The 24078-nt window shown below is 39.0% G+C and overlaps 1 protein-coding gene and 1 long non-coding RNA gene across 2 annotated transcripts in view; one reads left to right on the forward strand and one right to left on the reverse strand.

The window, feature by feature from the left end:
• Nucleotides 1-3383, forward strand: part of LOC129652687 (uncharacterized) — an 87539-nt gene extending 84156 nt beyond the window's left edge. Inside the window, exons 4-5 of the long non-coding RNA XR_008714682.1 lie at nt 2813-2941; nt 3159-3383. This is a non-coding gene — a long non-coding RNA (uncharacterized LOC129652687). The remainder of the gene's footprint in view (nt 1-2812; nt 2942-3158) is intronic.
• Nucleotides 1-24078, reverse strand: part of GRM5 (glutamate metabotropic receptor 5) — a 655231-nt gene that overhangs the window by 86224 nt on the left and 544929 nt on the right. The window contains exon 7 of the mRNA XM_055581574.1: nt 20313-20439. Coding sequence (XP_055437549.1) covers nt 20313-20439 — 127 coding nt within the window. The remainder of the gene's footprint in view (nt 1-20312; nt 20440-24078) is intronic.

Consider the following 24078-nt stretch of genomic DNA (forward strand, 5'->3'; position numbering starts at 1 on the left):
ATCCATGCTGCAGCAAATGGCATTATTTTATTTTTTATGGCTGAATAATATCCCATGATACATATGTATGTATACATGCCCCTGTATGTGTGTACATCTGTGTCACATGTTTTATCCCCTCATCTGTCAGTGGATGTTTAGGTCACTTCCATGTCTTGGCTATTGTGAATAGTGCTGCTGTGAACATGGGTTCATAAATCTTTTTGAATTAGAGTTTTCCCCAGATAGATACTGAGGAGTGGGATTATAGGAATCATTTGGTAACTCTATTTTTGGTTTTATAAGGAACCTCCATACTGTTTCTCCATAGTGGCTGTACCAGTTTACATTCCCAGCAACAATGTAGGAGAGTTCCCTTTTCTCTATACCTTCTCCAGCAGAAAATACAATTTTTTTTTTAAAGGGATAGTGAGGTGCCAAAACTGTATTATGCACATTATCCTGTGATTCCCCTTGTGGATGGATGGCTCACTGATTTCCTGGACACCTAAAAACAATATGGTTGTTTAGCAATAATTGGTACTCATGCTTACTGTTCGGGTATCAGTCTTACAGGGTTAATATTCCTGTAGTTCATAGTTCCTAGACTGCTGGGTTTTCAAACCCTCTTCCAAGTCTTTGTTCAGGCAGAGTGAATGAGGAGTCAAAGATCTTAGAACATGTGCCTGATGGTCTGTATGTTGACTTGGCAGGGACTCCTTACTGAGCTCCACACTTCCTGTATGATTTTGGAGGAAAGGAAGATGCTGCTGAGAATATCTGAGAGTCCGATTGTGTGTCCTTTGCTGTCAATCAGGGCATTTCAGGTGCAAAGCTCGTGTGGGGCTCTTGTGGGACTCTCCTTTGGCACATGAACAACAGGCGTGCCCAGAGTGCGAGGGGCTGCCTGGGACCAACACTGTCACGCCTGCTTTCAGTTGGTTCCACCAACAGACCACGGGTCTGCCTTTGCTTCTTTCTTTACGTGTCTGGATTTGGGTGCTGGCTTGAGATCACAGGATGATGCAGACTCAGAATTCTTTCTGCTTTGTTCATAACCCTGATCATTTAATATCTTCTCATCACTTAGCCTAAGCTGAAGTTTTTCTGCTTTGATATTTGAGAAGAATTGGAAGTGGTGTGTGTGTCTGTGTTATATTTAGTGTTGTTTAGTTGCTAAGTTGTGTCCAGGTCTTTGCAACCTCATGGACTGTAGCCTGCCGGGCTCCTCTGTCCATGGGTATTCCCAGGCCAGAATACTGGAGAAGGTTGCCATTTGCTTCTCCAGGGGATCTTCTTGAACCAAGGATCAAACTCATGTCTTGTGCATTGGCAGACAGATTCTTTACCACTGAGCCACCTGGGAAGCCCATGTTCTATTTAGATACCTTATTTTTCTTTGTATTACTATAAATACAATCTGTTTTGTATGTATATATGTGCATATGTGAGAGGGAGTGAGAGAGAGGTCATATTGTTTAGGTCTATGTGCAGGAACAGGGGAGCCTGGTGGGCTGCCATCTATGGGGTCGCACAGAGTCCGACATGACTGAAGTGACTTAGCAGCAGCTCTACTTTACTATAAGCGCCCTGGTGTCAGAGACGACTTTGCCTCTTTTGCTCACAAATGGAACCCTGTACTGAGTACAGTGCTTCACTCATATGGTTAGCATAGAATTTACAAATTAATATACAGTACCTACTATATAATCAAAGTATGTAATTATCATTGTGGTATATAGACAAGTCATTCTCAGCAAACCTTTTTGTTGCCTTTAGGAAGTCTCAAGTTACAGAACTGTTATGTACTGTTGTAGAAAGAAATTTAAATTTGGTGTTTTACACCTGAATCTTAGAGTCAGGATTCTAAACCAGAGAGGGCAAAACTAAGTAAACACCTAAGAGGCTTCCTTCTGCCTAGTGGCGTGATGTGTCTCACATTAGAAATGTTCCTGGTACTGACTTGGCAGTGATCAATATTTGTGCTTGACCGATTAATTCTGAGTAATTCACTGGATCTGGGAATTATGAGTAGAAGAAAGAGGGTGGCAGTCACAGAAGTCATTCTTTAACAAGTATCATTTACTGTAAAGTTCAGATACACTGTTCCCCAAAAAGCTGTTGTTAATTGCAACATTTTTTACTCTAGGCCAGAACAAAAGCCCCCAGGTCCTCTTCAGGAAAAGCATATTCTAGAGTTGATTGATTTTCCCTTTCTCTTAGCATGAAACAAAACATACCATGAACACTCCCTCAAATAAAAATTTAGTCTCTATTCAAAATGTTAGGTTTTATGACAGTCACTCAGTGGGAAGCCACTTTATTCTTGTTTATGCCAGCATTAAAAAAAGGAGAAACTAACATTTATTGAATGCCTACTAAATTTCAGGTGTTATCCTAGATATTTTAGGTAATTTTCATAATAAGTCAGGTAAGCATCATTAACTCTATTTTACAGAGAGACAAAATGAGGTTTAATCTAACTTGGTGCTGAGATTAAAACCCTGTGAAAGTTTTTATTGATTGATTAACTGATTGACTTAGCTATTCCCTTCTCCAGGGGAATCTTCCAACCCAGTGATCAAACCCAAGTCTCCTGCACTTCAGGCAGATTCTTTACCATCTGAGCCACCAGAGAAGTTTATGTTACATCAGGGGAGCCAGACTGATCAAAGTGTTCCTTTCAAAGGGGCCCTGAGGTTAATTAGTAGGAGGGAGACTCTTGAATTATCAGCAGTGTCTGCCATGGGCAAGGAGGGGTTAATGGTGACATAGGTATTTGATGTTTGTTAGTAGTAGTGTTAGTCACTCAGTCGTGTTCAACTCTTTGCAGCCCCATGGTCTGCAGCCCCTCAGGCTCCTCTGTCCATGGGATTCTCAAGAATACTGGAGTGGGTTGCCATTCCCTTCTCCAAGGGATCTTCCAGACCCAGGGATGAAGCCCAGGTCTCCTGCATTCCAGGTAGTTTCTTTACATCTGAGACATTGATATTTGTTATCCTGATATAAATCCATGCTCCCATCTATGAAATCTCATTGGTTCAGAGTCTTCAGCAAGGTTCTCATCCTGGCTTATATGTTGTCCCGAGGGTTGCTAGCTAGACACAGATTAGTAAATTAGTCCTTATGTGTCCCTAAAGTTTTCTAGCGTGGACATTTTTTTCTGAATGTGTACCCAGTACCCGTAGCACATGGGGACAAGAACTGTTGGTAGGACACAGCTACTCCCAGAAAAATGGAGACACAGACGAGCGGTGGAAGACCCCCATAATCACAGGAAGTATTTGCATGCGAGCCGGAAGTGAAATTCGTGTCTCCGGAGTCCTCAGCCACCCATTTGTCATCAGATCCACCCTATTTCATGCCCTTCCAGGTTTAGGACATATTTTTTGTTTAAGATTCCCTTAAATAAAATTCCCTCAGAGAAATAGCAACTCAGGGCTATAGTTTTTATTTATTTATTTTTTGCTGGTTTATTTTATAGGGGAATTTGAAATTGTATGCAAAGATATTTCACAATTAAGACAATAAAGAATGATCTAATAGTTCTGCAGAGTGCTGAGAGGGGGGATTATCACAGATGCACATTGGCAGGGAACAGCTTTGTAAAACATGACTTCCGGTCATACTGCACATGAATAAGAGAGGAAAAACACAGCATATGAATTTAAGTAATAATAAAATGTGCTGGCTGGGATTCTTCACTCCATCTTTACCTTTCCTTTCTCCCTCCCTAGCTGACTCATTACTCTTTCATTTTCTGGCTCTTCTTTGAGCATGGCTTTTCTGATTCCTGGAGCGACAGGTTCCTCCCGTGTGGTCAGACAGCTCCTCCTGCCTGTCATGTCTCTTGCACACTTTTTTTCGCACATGATAGCACAACTATGATGCTCATAGTGAGCTTGTCAGTTTCATGCAGTAGGCGGAGAGACTGAGCAGCAGGAGACTGCATTTTGCTCTGCTGTGCCAGGCACTGTAGCCAGCACACAACAGGCCATTAAACAGGTTGAACAAATGAATGATTCTGCCAATGGCAGGGAGACCAGCTGAGGACTCCGGAAAAACGAATTTCACTTCCGGCTCGCGTGCAAATACTTCCTGTGATTATGGGGGTCTTCCTCCGCTCGTCTGCGTCTCCATTTTTCTATACAAAAAAGGGAAATAACGCAAACCTCCCTTTCCTGATGAAGATTTTAATTTAGAAAACCCTTGTAGAAAAGTCTGCATATGAGAAATTTAAGACTGATTGCTTGAAAAGCCCAGTGAAGCAATTATTCAGGACTGAGAAAATAAAACACTTAAGACTGTTTTTGTATTTTACTGGAATAAAACATTGAAGTCATCAATGTTAAACCAACAGATAATGAATTGAATTTTACAGATATGATTTGAGCTATAATGAGTGTTTTACAATTAATTTCTATTTATTTCTGTTAATTTTCTGGCTTGCCAGACTCTTTTCAGGCTCCCTTTCCTCTGCTTTCAGTCAGTCTTTTTTTTTTTTTTTTTTTTTTAACTTTTTACAAATAATCTGCATAGACAGTAAAAAGCCTTTTCCTCTTGTGATTGTTCTCCTATCCAAATGTTCAAAGGGTTTCAGATTTTGTGACTCAGAATTCTTGCTGCCACTCTCTAGGTTTCATGGTACTCTGTATTTCCATAGACCCTGTTACACAGTCTTGATTTTTTATTTTTTCCTTTGAGATATACCAGACTGTTCTAGGGCTTGGGTTTACATCACGTTTCCTAAGATTGGCTGCAAAAATTCAGTGCATACTCTGCCATGGATTTTTACTTCCTGTTTCTCCTCCTCAGAATGCCAGTTTCTGAATTTTAAGTATTATCATATTATAAGGATTCCTCAGGTAAGCTACTGGTATATATTTAAGTAACAACAATGCTCATGTTTATTATAAAATGAAAATATGAGAAACAAAGCCCCCATGTGAAAGTGCACTGAAAATTGTTCACTGAGCAAATCGAGTGTGTTATACTTCCCCCTTAGTTCAGCTCACATTATTGAGTGCCTGTTCTGCCCAAGGTCCTGAGTCTGCACTGTGTCTACACAAAGGCAATTGTTTATTCCTTTAAAATGGTCTGCTGGTCCAGTGCTCAGGCTCTGTGCTCTGCTGGGCACCACCCTGAGTACTGTACACTTATTTCTTCTTTACGATCCACAACCTTCAGTGAAGTGGGCCCTGTTGTTTCATGCATTTTCAATCAAGGAAACCGAAGTAGTAGGATTGTAATTGAGGAGCATTTGAAAAGGAGCCAGAGGAGGAGAAAAAGAGAGAAGAGAGGAGAGAAAAAGAAGAAATGTAAAGGAAACAGCCAAAATTACAAGTCAGATATACAGAGGAAGCCTTCTACAGCACAGTGATAGAATGTCATGAGAGAATTATAATATTTCTGGGAATTACTACTGAGAGTTCAGGTGGGAAATCAGTAAAAGCTTTAGGAGGGAAGATAATAATGCCTTCCTGCCTACATCTCAAGGATTAAAGTGAGCACCATATAAAATAACACGTGACTTGAACAGTGGTGTAATAATTATGAAGTGTGAAAAAGGGGGAAAGAGATGTATATACATAAAACAATACCAAGTCAACATCTGCTAAATTGCTTGTGTGTTTTATTGGATTGTGCTATGTTTTTCTGGGGAAAATCCAGGCCTGTTTTATCTTTCCAGCCGGTTTATAAATACACAACCCAAGTAAATGGTATTGTATTGTCTTAAGTTGCTTGTAAGTACAAGGCAGCACATACGCTCTCTGAATTTTTCACTCAAAGTGATTTTTTAAGAGGTGGCAAGATAGGAGACATTTATCTACTTCATATTACTCATGTAATACACCAGTGCTTTATGAAGCATTTTCCAAGTAGGTTAGATAATGTAGTGGTAGGCACTGTGTTATAATGTTTTATGTTCCTTGGGGGGGGGGGGGTGGAACGTGAGAATTTATTTCAGCTAAGCTATATTTATCAAAAGCTGAAATCAATGAAACCACAGTATTTCCTTCAGTCTGGTTATATCAGAGTGGTTTTTGACCATGATGACATTGTTTTTAGCCAGACCACAAATTTATCATTGTGAAGAGGAATGTAATGTACATTTTTCATTGCTCAGTTTCTGGCAAGATGCAAAGTGGTTTATGTTCTCTTTGGGGACCTGTTTTGAGAAGGTCCATTGAGAGAGGGCACTTTAGCATTTATTTTTCCTGAAGGAAATGGTGTTTACATTTATAAGAATACCATCTTTTTGACTGATCTGGTGGGATACATAAATTTATAAGTTACTGAGAAATGAGAATAGTAAGGAGCCATTTTATAATTTATCAATATATGAGTCCTGGCACCTCACTGAAAAGATGTTGTTCTTTTCAGCAGTGACTGAAACAACTTCATCAAATTCATTTATTTGAAAAAGACCACTGCACAAAAATTTTCACAGCATTTTAGAGATTCTTTTAGAGAGAATCTAGCAATTAATGGCCATTTTGTTGTTGCCTGCAGCTTCTGATTATCAAGGATAAAAACATGAGTTTTCAAGGAAGACTTTCATACTAAGGCTTGAGCCTTACTCCTGCTACTTGCTGTGTGATCACAAGTATGGATATTTTACATTTTCAACTCAGTTTTCTGTAAAATGGAGATAGTGATTCCAATTTTTCTGGATAAGACCTTTCAGTATAAGGAGGATTGGGGGCAGAACATGAAGTTCCTATTATAGTGGGTGACAGGCACTCAATACATGGGGATTTGTTGCCTTTCTTCTATTCTGTAATTTATTTCTTAACAAATATTTATTGAGTGTCTGCTGTGTTCTAGAAGCCTGTTTTTCCCAAGTGGACAAAACATACAACCCCCACCCCCACTTTATCTTGTATTCTAATTGGGGAGACTAACAATATGTAATCAGCAAAAATAAATGAACACATTAGCAACAGAATAGAATAAAAGGTTATATGTGAAGTGGGGAAAATAAGAGGTGGAAGAGGCTAAAAAGGGACAACTGGTAGTCTTAAGCAAGTTGGTCAAGGTAGACATGTGAGCAAGGACTTGTAATAGCAGTATGGGTGTCTAGGGTGGAGCATTCTAAGCAGAGACCCTGGGATAAGAGCTTCCGGATATTTAACAGAAGAACAAAAGGACCAGTATATCAGGGGACAAAGAGAGATGAAGGGAAAGGGAAAGTAGCCCAGATTCATACTTTCAAAGGGAAAGTAGTCCAGGTTCTATAAGACCATAAATGTGACTTTGAATGAGGGGGAACTATTGTGTATCCTTGGACCATGGACTAACATGATCTGGCTTACTTTTTATTTATTTATTTTTTTATTTTATTTTATTTTTAAATTTTACATAATTGTATTAGTTTATCTTTGCCCAGGTTATTGAGAAAGTGGCTTTAGGTCAGGGCAAGGGTAGAATCAGGATGATTAGTTAGGAGGTTATTTCACTAGTAAAGGTGATTAATCATGATTCCTAGGGGCTGGATCTATTTCTCCCGGGGGAGGTAGTGAGATGTGGACTTCTATATTTGAAGGAAGAGTCAGTGGAACTTCCTAACCAGTTGACCAAAGGATAACAGAAAATTCGAAAGATGATTCCAAAGTTACTGGCCTGAGCTACTGAAAGAATGAATTTGCTATCCCATGAAATTCAGAATGCCAAGGATAGAGCAGCCTTGGGGAATCAGAAGGTAAAGACCTGGATTTCAGTTTTGGAAATGTAAAATGAAATATCTATTGCACATTCAAATAAATATGTCAAGTAGGCAGTTGAATATTCAAGTCTGGAGGTTTATGAGAAGTCTGGGCTATATATTTAAATTCAGAAATTTGCAGTGTATAACCAAGAATGAGACTGAGTAAGAAAACCAGTGAAGCAAATGTAGATAGAAGAGGATGAAGACTGAACCCTGGGACACCCCAAAAGTCTATCCTTAGTTCTATTTCCACCAGTTAGATTTAAATGTAAAAATACTGAAAGCAGTAGACGCTAGATCTCCCCTGAGAAGGTTCATTTTTTTTGTCATTGAGGAAAACAGAAAAAGCGAATAATGATTCCGTTATTATCCACTGAAACCAGAAAAACTTTTGTTCAGAGAGAGTGATTAAAAAAATAGATAGCAGGGGGAAAAAATAATCTACTTTCAAGCATAAGAGGAATCAAAGCATCAGTCTTGGGAATAGATTTCAATCTAGAATGGAAGACAAAAATAGGCACATATATGAAAATATGTTAATTTTAGTGTTCACTAAATATTTTTTTAATGTACTTTGGCAAACTGGAAACAACCAACATTAACACAAAGTAATAAATGTGGTTTATGTGTCCAGTTGTTAATGTACTGCTGCTACTGCTGCTAAGTCACTTCAGTCGTGTCCGACTCTGTGTGACCCCATAGACGGCAGCCCACCAGGCTCCCCCGTCCCTGGGATTCTCCAGGCAAGAACACTGGAGTGGGTTGCCATTTCCTTCTCCAATGCATGAAAGTGAAAAGTGAAAGTGAAGTCGCTCAGTCGTGTCGACTCTTAGCGACCCCATGGACTGCAGCCTACCAGGCTCCTCAGTCCATGGGATTTTCCAGGCAGGAGTACTGGAGTGGGGTGCCATCGCCTTCTCCTTGTTAATGTACAGGCAGTGATTATTGTACTCCTTGTCATTCATGCATTGATAATGAAATAGCAGCAAAATATATTAATTAAAGAAAAAGACAGTAGAGACTGGGTACTGTAGCTAAATTTATCAGCACTCCAGAACCTAAAAGAAATAAATAGGAAACAACAAGAAATTAAAAATAGAAAGATGGCATATGCTGTTTAGATTTGTTATAGCTCATGACTATGATATCTTTTTGGAGCTTCCAAATTACATTAACCTTGTGTGATCCATTCATTTGGAATCAGAAATCAATCTTATTATATTTTCTAAGAAGGTAATCTAAGTGAGGTTAAAAGAGAAGTTCATAATAGTTCAACAAATTCAAATTCATTGCCTATTCTGTGCCATTTGCTGGGCTAGACAATCATTGACTTAGAGGATATTACTTTAAAATGTGAAAGACATTCGATAGAGGTTGGAACTTTTCCCAGATTTTCTCATTTATTTTTAAATCAGTCTATCTCTATATTCATTTTTAGTCACTATGTTTTTAAACTTAATTAACACTAGTCAATTAAGTGATGCTAGTGGTAAATAATCCATCTGCCAGTGCAGGAGAGGCAAGAGAAGCAGGTTCAGTCCCTGGGTTGGGAAGATCCCCTGGAGAAGGAAAGGGCAACCCACTCTGGTATTCTTGCCTGGAAAATTCCATGGACTGAGAAGTGTGGCAGGCTACAGACCACATGGTCGCAAAGAGTTGGACCCGACTTAGTGACTAAACAACAACCACCACAAAAGAGTGATAATCATTAACGTAATTGAATTGCTAATAGGTACCAAACTCCGGGAGTTGGTGATAGACAGGGAGGCCTGGCATGCTGCGATTCATGGGGTCGCAACGAGTCGAACATGACTGAGCGACTGATCTGATCTGATCTGACCAAACTATTTGTGTGCTATTTAATCTCTCCAGTAATTCTATGAACTAATTACTACTGTTACCTATACTTTTTAGGTAAGAGGAGCTGAAGCTCAGGGAAGGGAAATTTACATTTTCTTAAAGTCACACAGTGAGTCATTGATGGTGTGTGGATTTCAACAGGGATGTGTCTGACTCCAAGCCTTTTGATTTAAGCCACTGTTATTGGGAGATAATAAAGATGAATTGTTCAAGACATGTTTCACATGCAGTTAGAAATCTCAGCTATATTTTTTTACACTATGTTTGTCATAAATGTTGCTTTCCTTAGATAGCACTGGTGAGTCTATGTAACAAATGTAAGGGAAATCTATTAATAGAAAGTGCTTAGGGATCCAGGAATTCTATTGTTAAAGTATTTTTTTTTACAACTGGTTAGAAAGCATCGCTACGAACAAAGCTAGTGGAGGTGATAGAATTCCAGTTGGGCTATTCCAAATCCTAAAAGATGATGCTGTGAAAGTGCTGCACTCAATATGCCAGCAAATCTGGAAAACTCAGCAGTGGCCACAGGACTGGAAAAGGTCAGTTTTCATTCCAATCCCAAAGAAAGGGAATGCCAAAGAATGCTCAAACTACTGCACAGTTGCACTGATCTCACACACTAGTAAAGTAATGCTCAAAATTCTCCAAGCCAGGCTTCAGTAATATGTGAACTGTGAACTTCCTGATGTTCAAGCTGGTTTTAGAAAAGGCAGAAGAACCAGAGATCAAATTGCCAACATTTGCTGGATCATGGGAAAAGCAAGAGAGTTCCAGAAAAGCATCTATTTCTGTTTTATTGACTATGCAAAGCCTTTGACTGTGTGGATCACAATAAACTGTGGAAAATTCTGAAAGAGATGGGAATACCAGACCACCTGATCTGCCTCTTGAGAAACCTATATGCAGGTCAGGAAGTAACAGAACTGGACATGGAAGAACAGACTGGTTCCAAATAGGAAAAGGAGTATGTCAAGGCTGTATATTGTCACCCTGTTTATTTAACTTATATGCAGAGTACATCATGAGAAATGCTGGACTGGAAGAAACACAAGCTGGAATCAAGATTGTTGGGAGAAATATCAATAACCTCAGATATGCAGATGACACCACCATTATGGCAGAAAGTTAAGAGGAACTAAAAAGCCTCTTGATGAAAATGAAAGTGGAGAGTGAAAAAGTGGGCTTAAAGCTCAACATTCAGAAAACGAAGATCATGGCATCTGGTCCCATCACTTCATGGGAAATAGATGGGGAAACAGTGGAAACAGTGTCAGACTTTATTTTTCTGGACTCCAAAATCACTGCAGATGGTGATTGCAGCCATGAAATTAAAAGACACTTACTCCTTGGAAGGAAAGTTATGACCAACCTAGATAGCATATTCAAAAGCAGAGACATTACTTTGCCAACAAAGGTTCGTCTAGTCAAGGCTATGGTTTTTCCTGTGGTCATGTATGGAGATGAGAGTTGGACTGTGAAGAAGGCTGAGCGCTAAAAAATTGATGCTTTTGAACTGTGGTGTTGGAGAAGACTCTTGAGAGTCCCTTGGACTGCAAGGAGATCCAACCAGTCCATTCTGAAGGAGATCAGCCCTGGGATTTCTTTGGAAGGAATGATGCTGAAGCTGAAACTCCAGTACTTTGGCCACCTCATGCAAAGAGTTGACTCATTGGAAAAGATCCTGATGCTGGGAGGGATTGGGGGCAGGAGGAAAAGGGGACGACAGAGGATGTGATGGCTGGATGGCATCACTGACTCGATGGACGTGAGTCTGAGTGAACTCTGGGAGTTAGTGATGGACAGGGAGGCCTGGCGTGCTGCGATTCATGGGGTCGCAAAGAGTCAGACATGACTGAGCGACTGATCTGATCTGATCTGACCATTATGATATCTGATATTTAGAAAAGTATATTTTCCATAAGTAGGCTTTGATAGGAAACTAAATGTGAAATAGTGATTCACTTGCTTCGAAATAGCTTGGTTATATTCGAAAAAATATTTATGAATACACATTCCTTAGAAATATTCCTTAGAGTTTTGCTTTCTCCTTAAAAATTCTTCTCCCTTTTACCTGGTTAACTTCTCATTTAGACATGAACTTTGATTTGGACATGAAATTTTATTCCATTCTATGACCTGGTTAATTTTTTTCTCCTCAATGTAATCAGCACTTATTCTCATGCAAGCGGTTTTTTTTTTTCCTTCCGTCTTCCTTCCTTCCCTTTGTTGTTCTGTTCATTCATTCATTTTCCCTTATCCCTTCTCTCTCTCATTATTAGACAAACATTAGATTAGTTTCCATATATGCATGACATACTCAACGTATTGAAATTGCTCTTTATTTGTGTGTGTGTCAGCCCAGGCCCTGGGATGCTCGAGGGTAGGAACTGTGACTCCATGATCACTGTGTGTCCGGTGTCTAGTGCTTTGTTTGAGCCACACTGGGGCTATTTGCTAATGAGTGTTTCAGTCCTTTGTGCCACCAATGCAAATTTAATTATTGTATGTATTATATGTTGTACTCTTAGTGTGGTTATTTAAGTCAACCTTCTTCTACTGTGGACATCTGATGCATAGAAATGGAAGGTCAGACACTTGACATATTTATTTTAATCAAAAGAACCTAGCACAGTGTTGAAAATAGTGTAGAAAGTTGATTAACAAAAAGAACTTTTGCTGAATGAATGAGTAATAGGATAGACAGCTTGTATAGCATGTGTTTCCATTCAGACTATTACCTAACTTAGAAGCCAAGAAATTAGAGGTTGCATTATGAAAAACTATTCCATTTAAAATACTAACAGGAACTACTTATTACCACTGTAATTATAAAAAATAAGCATATTTCTTATCTAAACTAGTAACAAATTTCCTCTAAACAACCAGAAACACATAATAAATGGAAAGAGGTTTTTTTTTTTACCCTTTCCTCATCCAAAGTGAATTGTGATAATCAAATAGGCAGCACTTTTTACAAACATTTCAAATGAAAATATCAGAGCAACCTGGAGATAATTAACATGTAACCAGTTTGAAAGCTGAATTTTTTTCTCTTTCTATAATTTCCTGAAAATACAGGGCTCCCAAATGTAATTGTGAAGAGAGACATGTGGTGTAGCATAAAATGGTGGAATCATAGTGGCTGGGCTTGATTTTCCACTAGCTTGTGACCTTGAGCAATTTATAGAATCTTCCTGGGTCTTAGTTAATTCAGTGGTAAAATAATATGTACCTCATTGGATTCAAAAGGATAGTGCTTAAGATAGTTAAAAAATATTGGTGATGAAAAGCAATTCTTCCCATGTTTCTATTTACTCGTTAAAAGGTAAAAAAAAAAAAATAAAGTTCCAAGAAAAGTAGGGCAAACCGAGGAACATAGATGAAGGCCACATTTGTAAGAAGAGAGTAACTCAAATGCCAGAGCTGTGAAACTTGTCAGTAGTTCTGCCTCCTTGGAGCTCATCCCCCTTCCACCCTGCCAGGGTTCCCACTAACTCTCTTTTGTTTGACTCTGTTCTCTTGTTTTCCCCTAAAGTGAAGATACAAAGGTTCCAAAGCAATTAGGTAACTTAGGGAACCACAGGACTTCCTAGAGAATGTTCCTACTGACATTAAAATGTAGATGGGTACTGCCCTCCTTCCATTTTACAACTTTGCACTTTAAGTTATATTTCTTTATGAGTGAAAAGCAGGGAATCATTCTTTCTGTCATAAAGCTTCCCACCAACTTACTTCTTGAAAGTCATGTTGCTGTTGTTTTATGCTTTTTCCTTTTACTTGGGTTTGTTGGAAGGTTGCCAGAGTTGGCATACCCACCTGAAAGTGTTTCCCTGGCTTTGGCTTTGGCCTGGGCAGCTCGTGATCTGCTACTTATAACCCATCCTAAATTCTCTGAAGGAAAACAAAGATGCTTTCTAGTACAATATTTGCATGTACTGGTGGGGAGTTGTGTTCAGTGGAAAACTTGTCTTGGCAGAAAACTGAAGGGAATTTTCTGAGTGCCTAGCCCAATTGTTGCCTTCCACTATTGCTTCTTCCTTCCTCTTTCAAACCAGACCTCACTGAAGTTACATTCTTGTCTTAGGGCAACAGTGACCTCCTCCTGTTGACTGTAATTTCTGATCTCTTCATTGCCCTTTATTCCCACTGCATCGTCACAGTCCAAACCACCAACAGATTCACGCTGTGACTTGCAACATTTCATTCCCATGGTTTTCTCTCCTCCTCCTTTCAAAGTCCCCAAATGGAGTCTTTATTTTAAAATTTTATCTTTTAATATTCAATTATTTAACTAGCTCAAATAGTATAAAGTATTTTAAACAAATTTTAAACACGCAGGAAAGTATAGAACAAACATAAACATCTGGATTCAACAGATATTGATATTTGGTCATTTGTTTCAAATTACATACACATACAACTTACAGATATAATTAAAAACTCTCTTATAAATCCTACCAGACTCCCTCCCATCTGTTTCCAGATGAAACCACTATTCCGAAATCAATATCCTTTCTACTCATGTTTTTAAACAATACTAACTCTTTACATTGACTATATGAATGATATTTATAAAGTAGCCCATCATGATTGCAGGTTTCTCTGGTGGCTCAGTGGTAAAGAATCTGCCTGCCAGTGCAGGAGACTGGGGTTCGATCCCTGGGTCAGAAGATCCCCTGGAGAAGGAAATGACAACCCACTCCGGTATTCTTATGTGGGAAATCCCACGGACAGAGGAGCCTGGTGGGCTAAAATCCATAGGGTTGCAAAAGAGTCAGACAAGACTTACCTAAACAGTAACAACTATCATGATCGCACTTCCTTTTCTCATTCAATTTTTGGATACTCCTGGAAATTATACTTGCTCTGCTTAAAACTATTTTCTCTGCTCGAATATAGACATAAAGTCAGAGAATTTTATGTTTTGGTCAGAGAAATGTTGACATTTTCAGTACTTAGAACATTGCCTGGGATAAAGGCATTGCTAGTTATATCACTGTTGAATGAATGACTACATGACTGAATGAATATATATAATGAGTCTTCATTTCCTGTAGAATAAACTTTAAAATAGTTACCATGCCTTATGAAGCCCTGCAAGAGCTGGCCTTTGCTTGGCTCACCTGTCTCATTCCCCCAGGCTCTCAGTTCCTCCTCAGTTTTTGTATTCTAGGCCCCAGACACTCTTCTCTTTCATTTGAATTTGGCCAACTTCCATCTTTAATTCTTACATGGATAGGCAACTCTAAACCTCATCCAAGTAGCTTCCAATGATCCAGGCTCCTACACCATTCTAGTCTTCTCTGTTGACACTCAGCATCTTATTGCTTGTCAGTATTTACGATGATAATCACTATGAGGGCAGCGATCCTGTTTATCCTCTTCACTGCCAACAAGGATACCTGAAGACTGTTAGACAAACTACTTGCTGTCCTTAATGAAAGTGACTTGAATTAGGAATATTGTCTATGTTCTGCCCTCATCCTCCATTTAAAATCCTCTTTCTTTTCTTTCTTGTTTTCCTGCCAGGTTTCCTTTCTTTCTCTTCTAATTCTTGATTCCTGGCTACTTTCAGTTTATGATGGCTATTAAAAATATTGCTGGCCTAATACTGGGGCTTCTTCAGTGGCACTAGTGGTAAAGAATCCACCTGGACCAAGAGATGCGGGTTCGATCCCTGCGTCAGGAGGATCCCCTAGAGTAGTGAATGGCAACCCACTCCAGTATTCTTACCTGGAAAATATCATGGACAGAAAGGCCTGGTGGGGGCTACAGTCCATGGGGTTGCAAAGAGTCAGACACGACTGAGGGTGCACACACACATATTTATTTTAATAGAGTTACTGATGAAAATACATTCTCATAATACAATATTATATGCATCTGTATGTGTGTGTGCAAACAAGTAACCCACAATCCTACCTCTCATGAACATTTTTTCTTAACAATAGGTAATGTTCATTTCAAACATCTTTCTGTGAATATATACAAGGAAATGGCTAAATATAATATAGACATTAATGTCAGTTGACTGCCTCTCCTAGTTGTTTTTGCAGTTATTTAATCCTAAAATCTCTAACTGCGCTAACAATCTTACAGAGTTGTATTGGAATTAAACAAATTAACATTCGTATGAGGCTTCAGCCAGTTCCTGCACACAGGAAACATTATGTGTGTGTTAGTTGCCATTATCACAGTGAGGGCACTGACCCGGAGTGACCTGAGCTGTCAACTGTAAGCCAAGTAGGTAGAAGAAAGACCCAGGCATCTCCGTAACAAGCTTAGGAATAGCTGAAGCCATCAGACCAGTCTTCTGGCTTAGCTAGCAGAGCCAGGTGCCAAGTGACTTTGAATCAGAGTCAATGAGATAGCTGCAAACAGCTATAAGCTCTTTGGAAAAGTGCTGCAGGTCTTAACTAAAAGTTAAACTTCATGTACTGTCCGTGTGGAGACCTTTCCAGGTTTAGCACTTATTCGCCTTTCTCCCTTCCCACTTTCTCCCCCCTATCCCTGCATATACACACACGCTCACACAAATGCATGGAGCAAGAGGAAGGTCATTTCATTCTTCTGCTTGAGAAACTTCCCTGGCCCCACACTGTTTATAGGATAAGGTCCACATTCCTTAGTTAAAGCTGTCTTCAGAGGATGGCCCTAATACTTCCATCTTCTTTTTTTTAACATTCCCCATCATTTATTGCAGATTGACACACACATACTGAGGGCCTGCTCTGTGTCAGGCATGGTGTTAGATGCTAGGGACGCAAAGATGAGTGAGATACAGTTATGTCCTTGAGAAACTAAATGATTCAGCAGTAGCAGGGAGTGGGGGGAGATAAGGATATAGGACCTTAAAATCTGTTTGAAAATGTAAAGAGGGAAGCAGAATTTGCTTTAGAAATACAGAATAGGGGGCTTATCAGTGTCTAAGTACAGCAAAGAAAGTATCAGAAAGAAGGTGACATCTAGGCAGAGGTGAGCAGGAATTATTCAAGTAAATAAGGCAGGGAAGGTAACACATGTATGGACATGGAGGAATAAAATAGTGTTGTGTGTAGATGAGAATTATAAGCAGCCCTTGATACTAGAATGTAAAATGAGAATTGTAAAGTGGTGGTGAATGAAATTAGAAAGATCATAGGAGGGTGAGGGAACTCTATGCCAGGTTGAAAAACTTGGATATATCCCTTAGAGTTATGAAAACACTGCTAAGTGTTGAGCAATTAAATAAAATGGACAGATCTGTATTTGGATACATTATGTACTAGCGAGATGAAAAAACAGAGGCATGTAGCATAAATTTGGGAGTAGAGAAATAAAGTGGGAGATTACTGCAATAGTCAAATGTGAGATGATAACTTAGCCAAGGGAAAAGTTTTACAAATAAATGGAGAGGAGGGATAAAAATATTTAGCAGTGCCAATAGGAGAACTTGCTGAGTGACTGGATATGGGTGGCCAGGGAGAAGGGAGAGTTTATATGACTCACTTCTTTTTGTTTGGAGAAATGAGAATGATGGTGCCATTCAGAGCCTCAATGCTGCATACTCTTTCCAGTATGATCTTCCTCACTTTAAAAATTTTTTATTTTATTTTTCTCTTTCTTTTGTGGCCACACCATGCAGCATGGAGGATCTTAGTTCCCTGAATTAAGGGGGAATTGAACAGGAATTGAACCTGTGCCCCCCTGCCTTTGAAGCCTTAAGTCTTAACCACTGGACTACCAAGGAGGTCCTCTTCTTCACTGTTTTAAAAGTGAACTTAAAGACCATGCCTCAAGACTAAACCTTCTTAAACTTCCCCAGGGTTAGGTGTGGCCTTCTCCATTTTTCCATAATACTTTGCTCATTCCTCCCCTATAGCACTTGGTCGTGAATATACAAATGAAATTTTTTTGTCCTATGTTTTGTAAAATTATCACAATGAACATGGTCTATTTTTTCATTCAACAGAAAAGAATTTTATTATTAGTATTTGGACTATAATAATGTGCTGGGAAAACTGGGGTTAAAAAACAGACATAATTCTTATATAATTTACCATCTTGTTGGGAGAGAGATAAGACTCTTTCCCTCTCCCAGGAGAAGTGGTTATTGTTTACATGCTTTTCTCCCACTAGATTATTAAGTTTCTTGGAAACTTAGACTAATTTTATATTTCCAGTTTTTCTATTTTTCTATTACATTTTCTGGTGCATACTAAGGCCTTAATTTGTTAAATGAATTCATACTTGAAAATCTCAAAGACATCTCCAGCTGATCTTGTCTAAAACCAAACTACTGATCTTTATCAAAAAAAGCATTTATTTCTCCAGTCCTCAAGGCAGAAAATTGGGCAGCCTTACTTAATATCCATTGCAACCAATCATCTCTATGTCCCGTTGATTCTACTCCAAAGTGCATCTGAAATCTTCCAATGCACTGTTCAGCCCAAGACACCAAGAACTTTTGGTGCCTGCAGTGGCAACCAGCGGTAACCACCCCATCTACCTCCCTGGTTCCACTTTCCATTCATCTCCAAATTATTCTCCCCCACAGCAAACAATAATATTTCAGAAATATGCATCCAATCATGTTTTCTTCTTCTACTATACTCCCTGCAAAGGTTTCTCAATGCACTTAGTATTAAACACGCAAATCCTGAACCTGTTCTGTAAGGCTGTATGTGAACTAGCCCCTGCTATCTTTATGATCTCTTATCACATCGTTTTCTCATTGGCTTATCCATAAATAGACCTTTTATCTTAGCCAGAAATGCCCTTCTCATCATTTTTTGATAGCTACGTCTGTATTTATCACTTAGGTCTCTGCTAATTTTCACTTCATTAGAGAGATCTTTTATGATCACAAATTTAAATTATGTCTCCCCTACTATATTCATTTTCTAAAAATGCTTATTCTTTTGCTTCATACTCCTTAACACAATTTGTCTGTGCCTGTGTATGTGGGACAGGGGGAGGGAGGAAGAGGAAGAGAGTCATATCTCTCTCCCAACAAGAGGGTAAATTACATAAGAACCATGTATATTTTTTCAACCCTAGTTTTATCCAGCACATTATTCTAGTGCAAATGGTAATAATAAAATACTTTTCTATTGAATGAATGAAAAGACCATGTTTCATTGTGATAGTTTTACAAAATATAGGACAAAAGTTTACATCAGTATACTCATGTTCAAGGTGCTTAGCCATGTAGATAGTTGAATCTGTGAAATAGTAGTTCAATTTAATGATAATCCATATTGAAATGAGAAGTTATGAATAGAAAAAAAGTAAAGAAATAGTATAAAGGAAAAGATCACCAATATTGATTTTTATTTCCCTCACAAGAGAACCAATTGTATTTTTTTTCTTTCTTATATTTTTACTGTATGTGTGTATGTGTGCTTTATTTCATCTGTTTAGCTAAATTTAATAAAAACTTTGTGTTCAGCCCTGACTTGGCTCTGGGGACACCGGGATTTATGAGCATCCGAAAGCTGATCGTCTGCAGTGAAATGGGACTCAAATGCTGTCACAAGGTACTTGGGTGTTTTATTAAATCAGAATTTTAAATTTTTTTTAAGAAAAGGAAAGTTTTCTGCATAAATACCACTCACTGAAAACAAAGTCTTAATGTGAGCTGGTCTCAGAGGGCCCAAAATAATAGGATTTTTAGAACCAGGCTTTTGCAATAAGCTAACAGAGCTACCATGGATAATCTCTTGTCCTGTGAGGGACTGAGTGTAACACCAATGACGTTATAATCTAGCCTCTAGGAGTTTGTGTTAAATCCATCTTAATTGTAAAATGACCAGATGACCTGACCTACCAGGTGGGCCCTCTGCCTGGAATGTCTTTTTCTCTTATTTTCCTGAAAAAACTTAGTTTTACAGGTCCCCTTCTCATACTTTCTGTTCACAAATCTGTATCCTTTATTTTATTGTAATCACACTTTTACTCTTTGCCTCTCTCATTAACTTCTTGAGAATAGAGTGGCATATCTTTATTTTTATATATTTCAGTGGTAGGCAAAAAGGTGCATAAAATGCATTTACTAAAGGTTTATTGAATAAATTGGAAGGAAAGATGGAAGGTATCATTTGGTTTTCATATTGTAAAGATTAGAAACAACTATAAACTACCATTTTGAGAAGACAATGACAATCATTTCCTAACATTTTCGGAGGAAAAACTCCTAAACCAAAACATCACAAAAACAACAACAAAAAAAACAACCCTCCCAAAGTACCCCCCAGATCAGGGAGACATGAGTCTTACCCTGTGTTGACATTATTTGAAAACTCTAATGAGTTAGAGGTTTCTGGTTTAGGTTAGGATAAGCACTAAGAGAAACAAAGAGTTTTAGACCAAATTCTGCCTAATTCTGTGCTATCCTTTGGTCCTTGGACATATCATGACATATTTTAGTCTCTTCCTGGCCAATGTTTCTCTCTCTACTCCTCTCTACGCCTCCACAGTTAACTGGGGTCCTTCCTAGCAACTTCTGGGAATATCCTGAAGATGGGCTGAAAATGCCCAGTAGACAACCTAAGGATTCTGTTCCAGTTTAGCGGTGAAGGCAGGAATGTAGGCTGATTTCTCTCTGAGATACAAGATTTTCATGATTAGCCCGGGTGTTGGGAAGCCTTCTGTTCCTGAGGGAACTCTTTGTTGCATAAACAGTTCCACTAAGATGAGGGCTGCTTGGAGATGTGACCCCCTCCCACGTCTGTGTCCTTTCGGAGTTTGGAGGGAGCTGCCTGTGCTGACATGGTGCGTGTACCTGTGAGGTCGTCAGTGGGCCAGGACCCCAGCTGGCACGCCTTGCAGGTGTACTCGTCGAAGACGTACTCGTTCTCCTTACAAGGTGTGCAGGTCCAACAGCAGCTCACCTCTCCCTTCCGGATCACCTACGGCAAATACCGACATTTTTGATTATTTTTTTTTCTCACATAGATAAAAATACAGCAACCTCCTATTCAAACATACTGCTTTACAAAGCCAAAAGGGGCTTTCACATAAATTATTTCTGATGTTTTTGGTTAGGCAGTATGAATATGGACATTCTCATTTTATAATTAAAGAAACAGGCTGAATTTAAGCAACCAGTCCAACATCATAAAACTGGTTGGAGACAGGGTCAAGAATGAAATTAAGTGTAAATCTCTGGATAATTAGCTTTAGCTACCCGTATTAATGAAGTGACTGTATTTGTGCTCACAAGTAAATATGTTTACATTTCCATATGTGTAAATGTAACTGAATTTCCCCCAGAGTTTGTGCCTTTCTTTGCTTCAAATTACGAATTTTTGCTTTCTGGATTTCCCTTGGCTTCCCACCATTCGTTGAATAATTGTTAGGGAAAAAAAAGCCCCTCATGGTATGTCTATTAAAGTGTAAAAAAAAAATCTATCTATATTGATAAAGCAATTAAGAATTTGTTTTGAATTCAGAGGCAGAAGATGCTTTTTCTGGAGATCACTTCTTAGACAGTTTCTACTAAAAATCTGGCTCAACGATTCATCCCATTCCTTCCTATTCTAGTAGTTTGATTTGCTTGGGAGGAAGAGGAATAAGGTCACTGAGACTATTATATTCCTCTTCATCTGTTTCATTTTTTAAAAAGGCAATGGAAAATAATTGAAATAATTTAACAGCTGAAAGAGTCCCAGATGTTATTCTTTAGAAATGGGTCTTTCTTTTTTTTTTTCCCCCACCAAATGGTACATGAATAGCCTCTGTGGAATAGAGACAGCATTCATTAAACATTCCTATAAATAATTAAATCTGTGATTAAAAACTAGACACAGAAGTGATTACACTTCAGATTCCTTGTCTGAGGTGCTAACTCTGTTAACGACCTTTGATAATAATGTCTGGATTTCTGTAGCTAAACACAGTTGTAAGCTGGCATGCCTTTCTTCTGTACTGTCCCCCGTGCTGACTTTTGGCACTCCAGCAATACTAGTAGGAAATGATGACAAAAGCACCTGAAACATCCTTTCCCTAAAATAACCAGCAAATGAGGCAAAACTGCTCATCAGACCTGCTTCATCTATCTAAAGCTTCCTTCATAAGAATATTGACTGTGTACAGGTAATTTAGTGCATGCCGTATGGTGTCATCTCATTGAAACTTTGGAATAGCTCTGTATAAGGTAGCTAGTTTTATTTTATTCATTTTTTGGGGGGTGGGGGAGAAAACTAAAGTTTAGAGAGTTCGCACAACATGTGGGTAAATGAGAGATCAAGTAATGCCTGTTGGACTTTGAGGTCATGCTCATAAATATTGAGCCTTATTGGTTTATATCAAGATAGGGTTCATGATATTTTGAAATAGGTGGAGGAAAGAGAATCAAGGGGTACCAAAGTTCCAGTCTTACTTATGGTGTTGTTCAGTCGCTCATTTGTGTCCAACTCTATGTGACCCCACAGAGCAGTAGCTTACCAGGCTCCTCTGTCCATGTGATTCTCCAGACAAGAATACAGGGTTGCCATTGCCTCCTGCAGGGGATTTTTCCAACCCAGATTTTGAACCCAGGTCTCTTGCATTGGCAGGCACATTCTTTACCACTGAGCCATCAGGGAAGCCGTCTTACTTAGAGCCACCAAATAATTGTGTAGCCTGGAGCAGTCTCCCAGCTGATTCTCTTTCTTCCAACCAAGACTAATGCTTTTGAAATAAAACCTGTGTTTAGAGTCCCCTGAGGATTAAATCTGTGGCAAAGGCAATGGCAACCCACTCCAGTATTCTTGCCTAGAAAATTCAGTGGACAGAGAAGCTTGATGCTCTATAGTCCATGGGGTTGTAAGGAGTCAAACACAGCTGAGTGAATCGAGTATCATGATGATTTGTAAACTGTGTGTGTGTTAGTTGCTCAGTTGCGTCTGACTCTTGCGACCCCATGGACTGTAACCTGCCAGGCTCCTCTGTCCGTGGAATTCTCCAGGCCAGAATTCTGGAGTGGGGAGCCATTCCCTTCTCCAGGGGATCTTCCCGACCCAGGGATGAAACCCGGTCTCCTTCATTGAAGGCAGATTCTTTACCATCTGAGACACCAGGGAAGCCCTTGTAAACTGTAGAATACTTTTAAATATTAACTATTTTATTAGTAATATACATATACATACCCACATAGAGATATGGAATTCATTTTCAGGGTATTTTCAACCCCACTTGGTAAAAAACTATCATTGGGACAGTTACTAGATTTTGTAATGCAAGGAGGCACATTTCAAATGCTGAAGGATTGTTTCTTAGCAGCCTAGCAAACAAAAGCACTTGAATTTTTCCTCTTAGAAATATGCTGACTTTCTGTGATTCAACTTGCATGGCTTTATAAACTTCAGTTTTTTACCAGAAAAGCTTATGACCTTTTCCAAGATTAATTCCGATTATTATGATCTTTTTTGAATTGATAGGGACAACATAATGTCTTCCAATCATTAAGAACTGATTTGTTTTACCTTTTTTCACTTGTTATATATGTTCTGTTTCACATTCATTTTGAATACAAGAGGTGCTGACAATTCTCTTTCAGACTAATTTCCAATCTTTTTGAACACCCTGGAAGTAGTATGCTTTCCTTATGAATAACAATATGTAAAATATTTGACCCTTTGCCAGACTAAGTGTCCTTTCATGGACCCTAAATTAACAAATCTGATCAATGCTACGAGGTGTTGATATCATTAGGGAAGCTGTTCCGTGACCATTTTAAGCCATATCAAGAAAGTGTAGTCAGTTATATATTTCAGTTCAGTTCAGTTGCTCAGCAGTGTCTGACTTTTTGCGATCCCATGAACCACAGCATGCCAGGCCTCCCTGTCCGTGACCAACTCCCGGAGTCCACCCAAATCCATGTCCATTGAGTCAGTGATGCCATCCAACCATCTTATCCTCGGTCGTCCCCTTCTCCTCCTGCCCTCAATCTTTCCCAGCATCAGGGTCTTTTCAAATGAGTCAGCTCTTTGCATCAGGTGGCCAAAGTATTGGAGTTTCAGCTCCAACATCAGTCCTTCCAATGAACATCCAGGACTGATCTCCTTTAAGATGGACTGGTTGGATCTCCTTGCAGTCCAAGGGACTCTCAAGAGTCTTCTCCAACATCACAGTTCAAAAGCATCAATTCTTCGGTGCTCAGCTTTCTTTATAGTTCAACTCTCACATCCACACACGACCACTGTAAAAACCATAGCCTTGACTAGACTGACCTTTTTTGACAAAGTAATGTCTCTGCTTTTGAATATGCTATCTAGGTTGGTCATAACTTTCCTTCCAAGGAGTAAGCATCTTTTAATTTCATGGCTACAATCACCATCTTCAGTAATTTTGGAGCCCAGAAAAATAAAGTCAGCCATTGTTTCCCCATCTATTTGGCATGAAATGATGGGACCAGATGCCATAATCTTAATTTTCTGAATGTTGAGCTTTAAGCCAACTTTTTCACTCTCCTTTTTCACTTTCATCAAGAGGCTCTTTAGTTCTTTTTCACTTTCTGCCATAAGGGTGGTGTCATCTGCATATCTGAGGTTATTGATATTTCTCCT

This window comes from Bubalus kerabau, chromosome 5 (genome assembly GCF_029407905.1).
Source record: "Bubalus kerabau isolate K-KA32 ecotype Philippines breed swamp buffalo chromosome 5, PCC_UOA_SB_1v2, whole genome shotgun sequence".
NCBI lineage: Eukaryota > Metazoa > Chordata > Mammalia > Artiodactyla > Bovidae > Bubalus > Bubalus kerabau.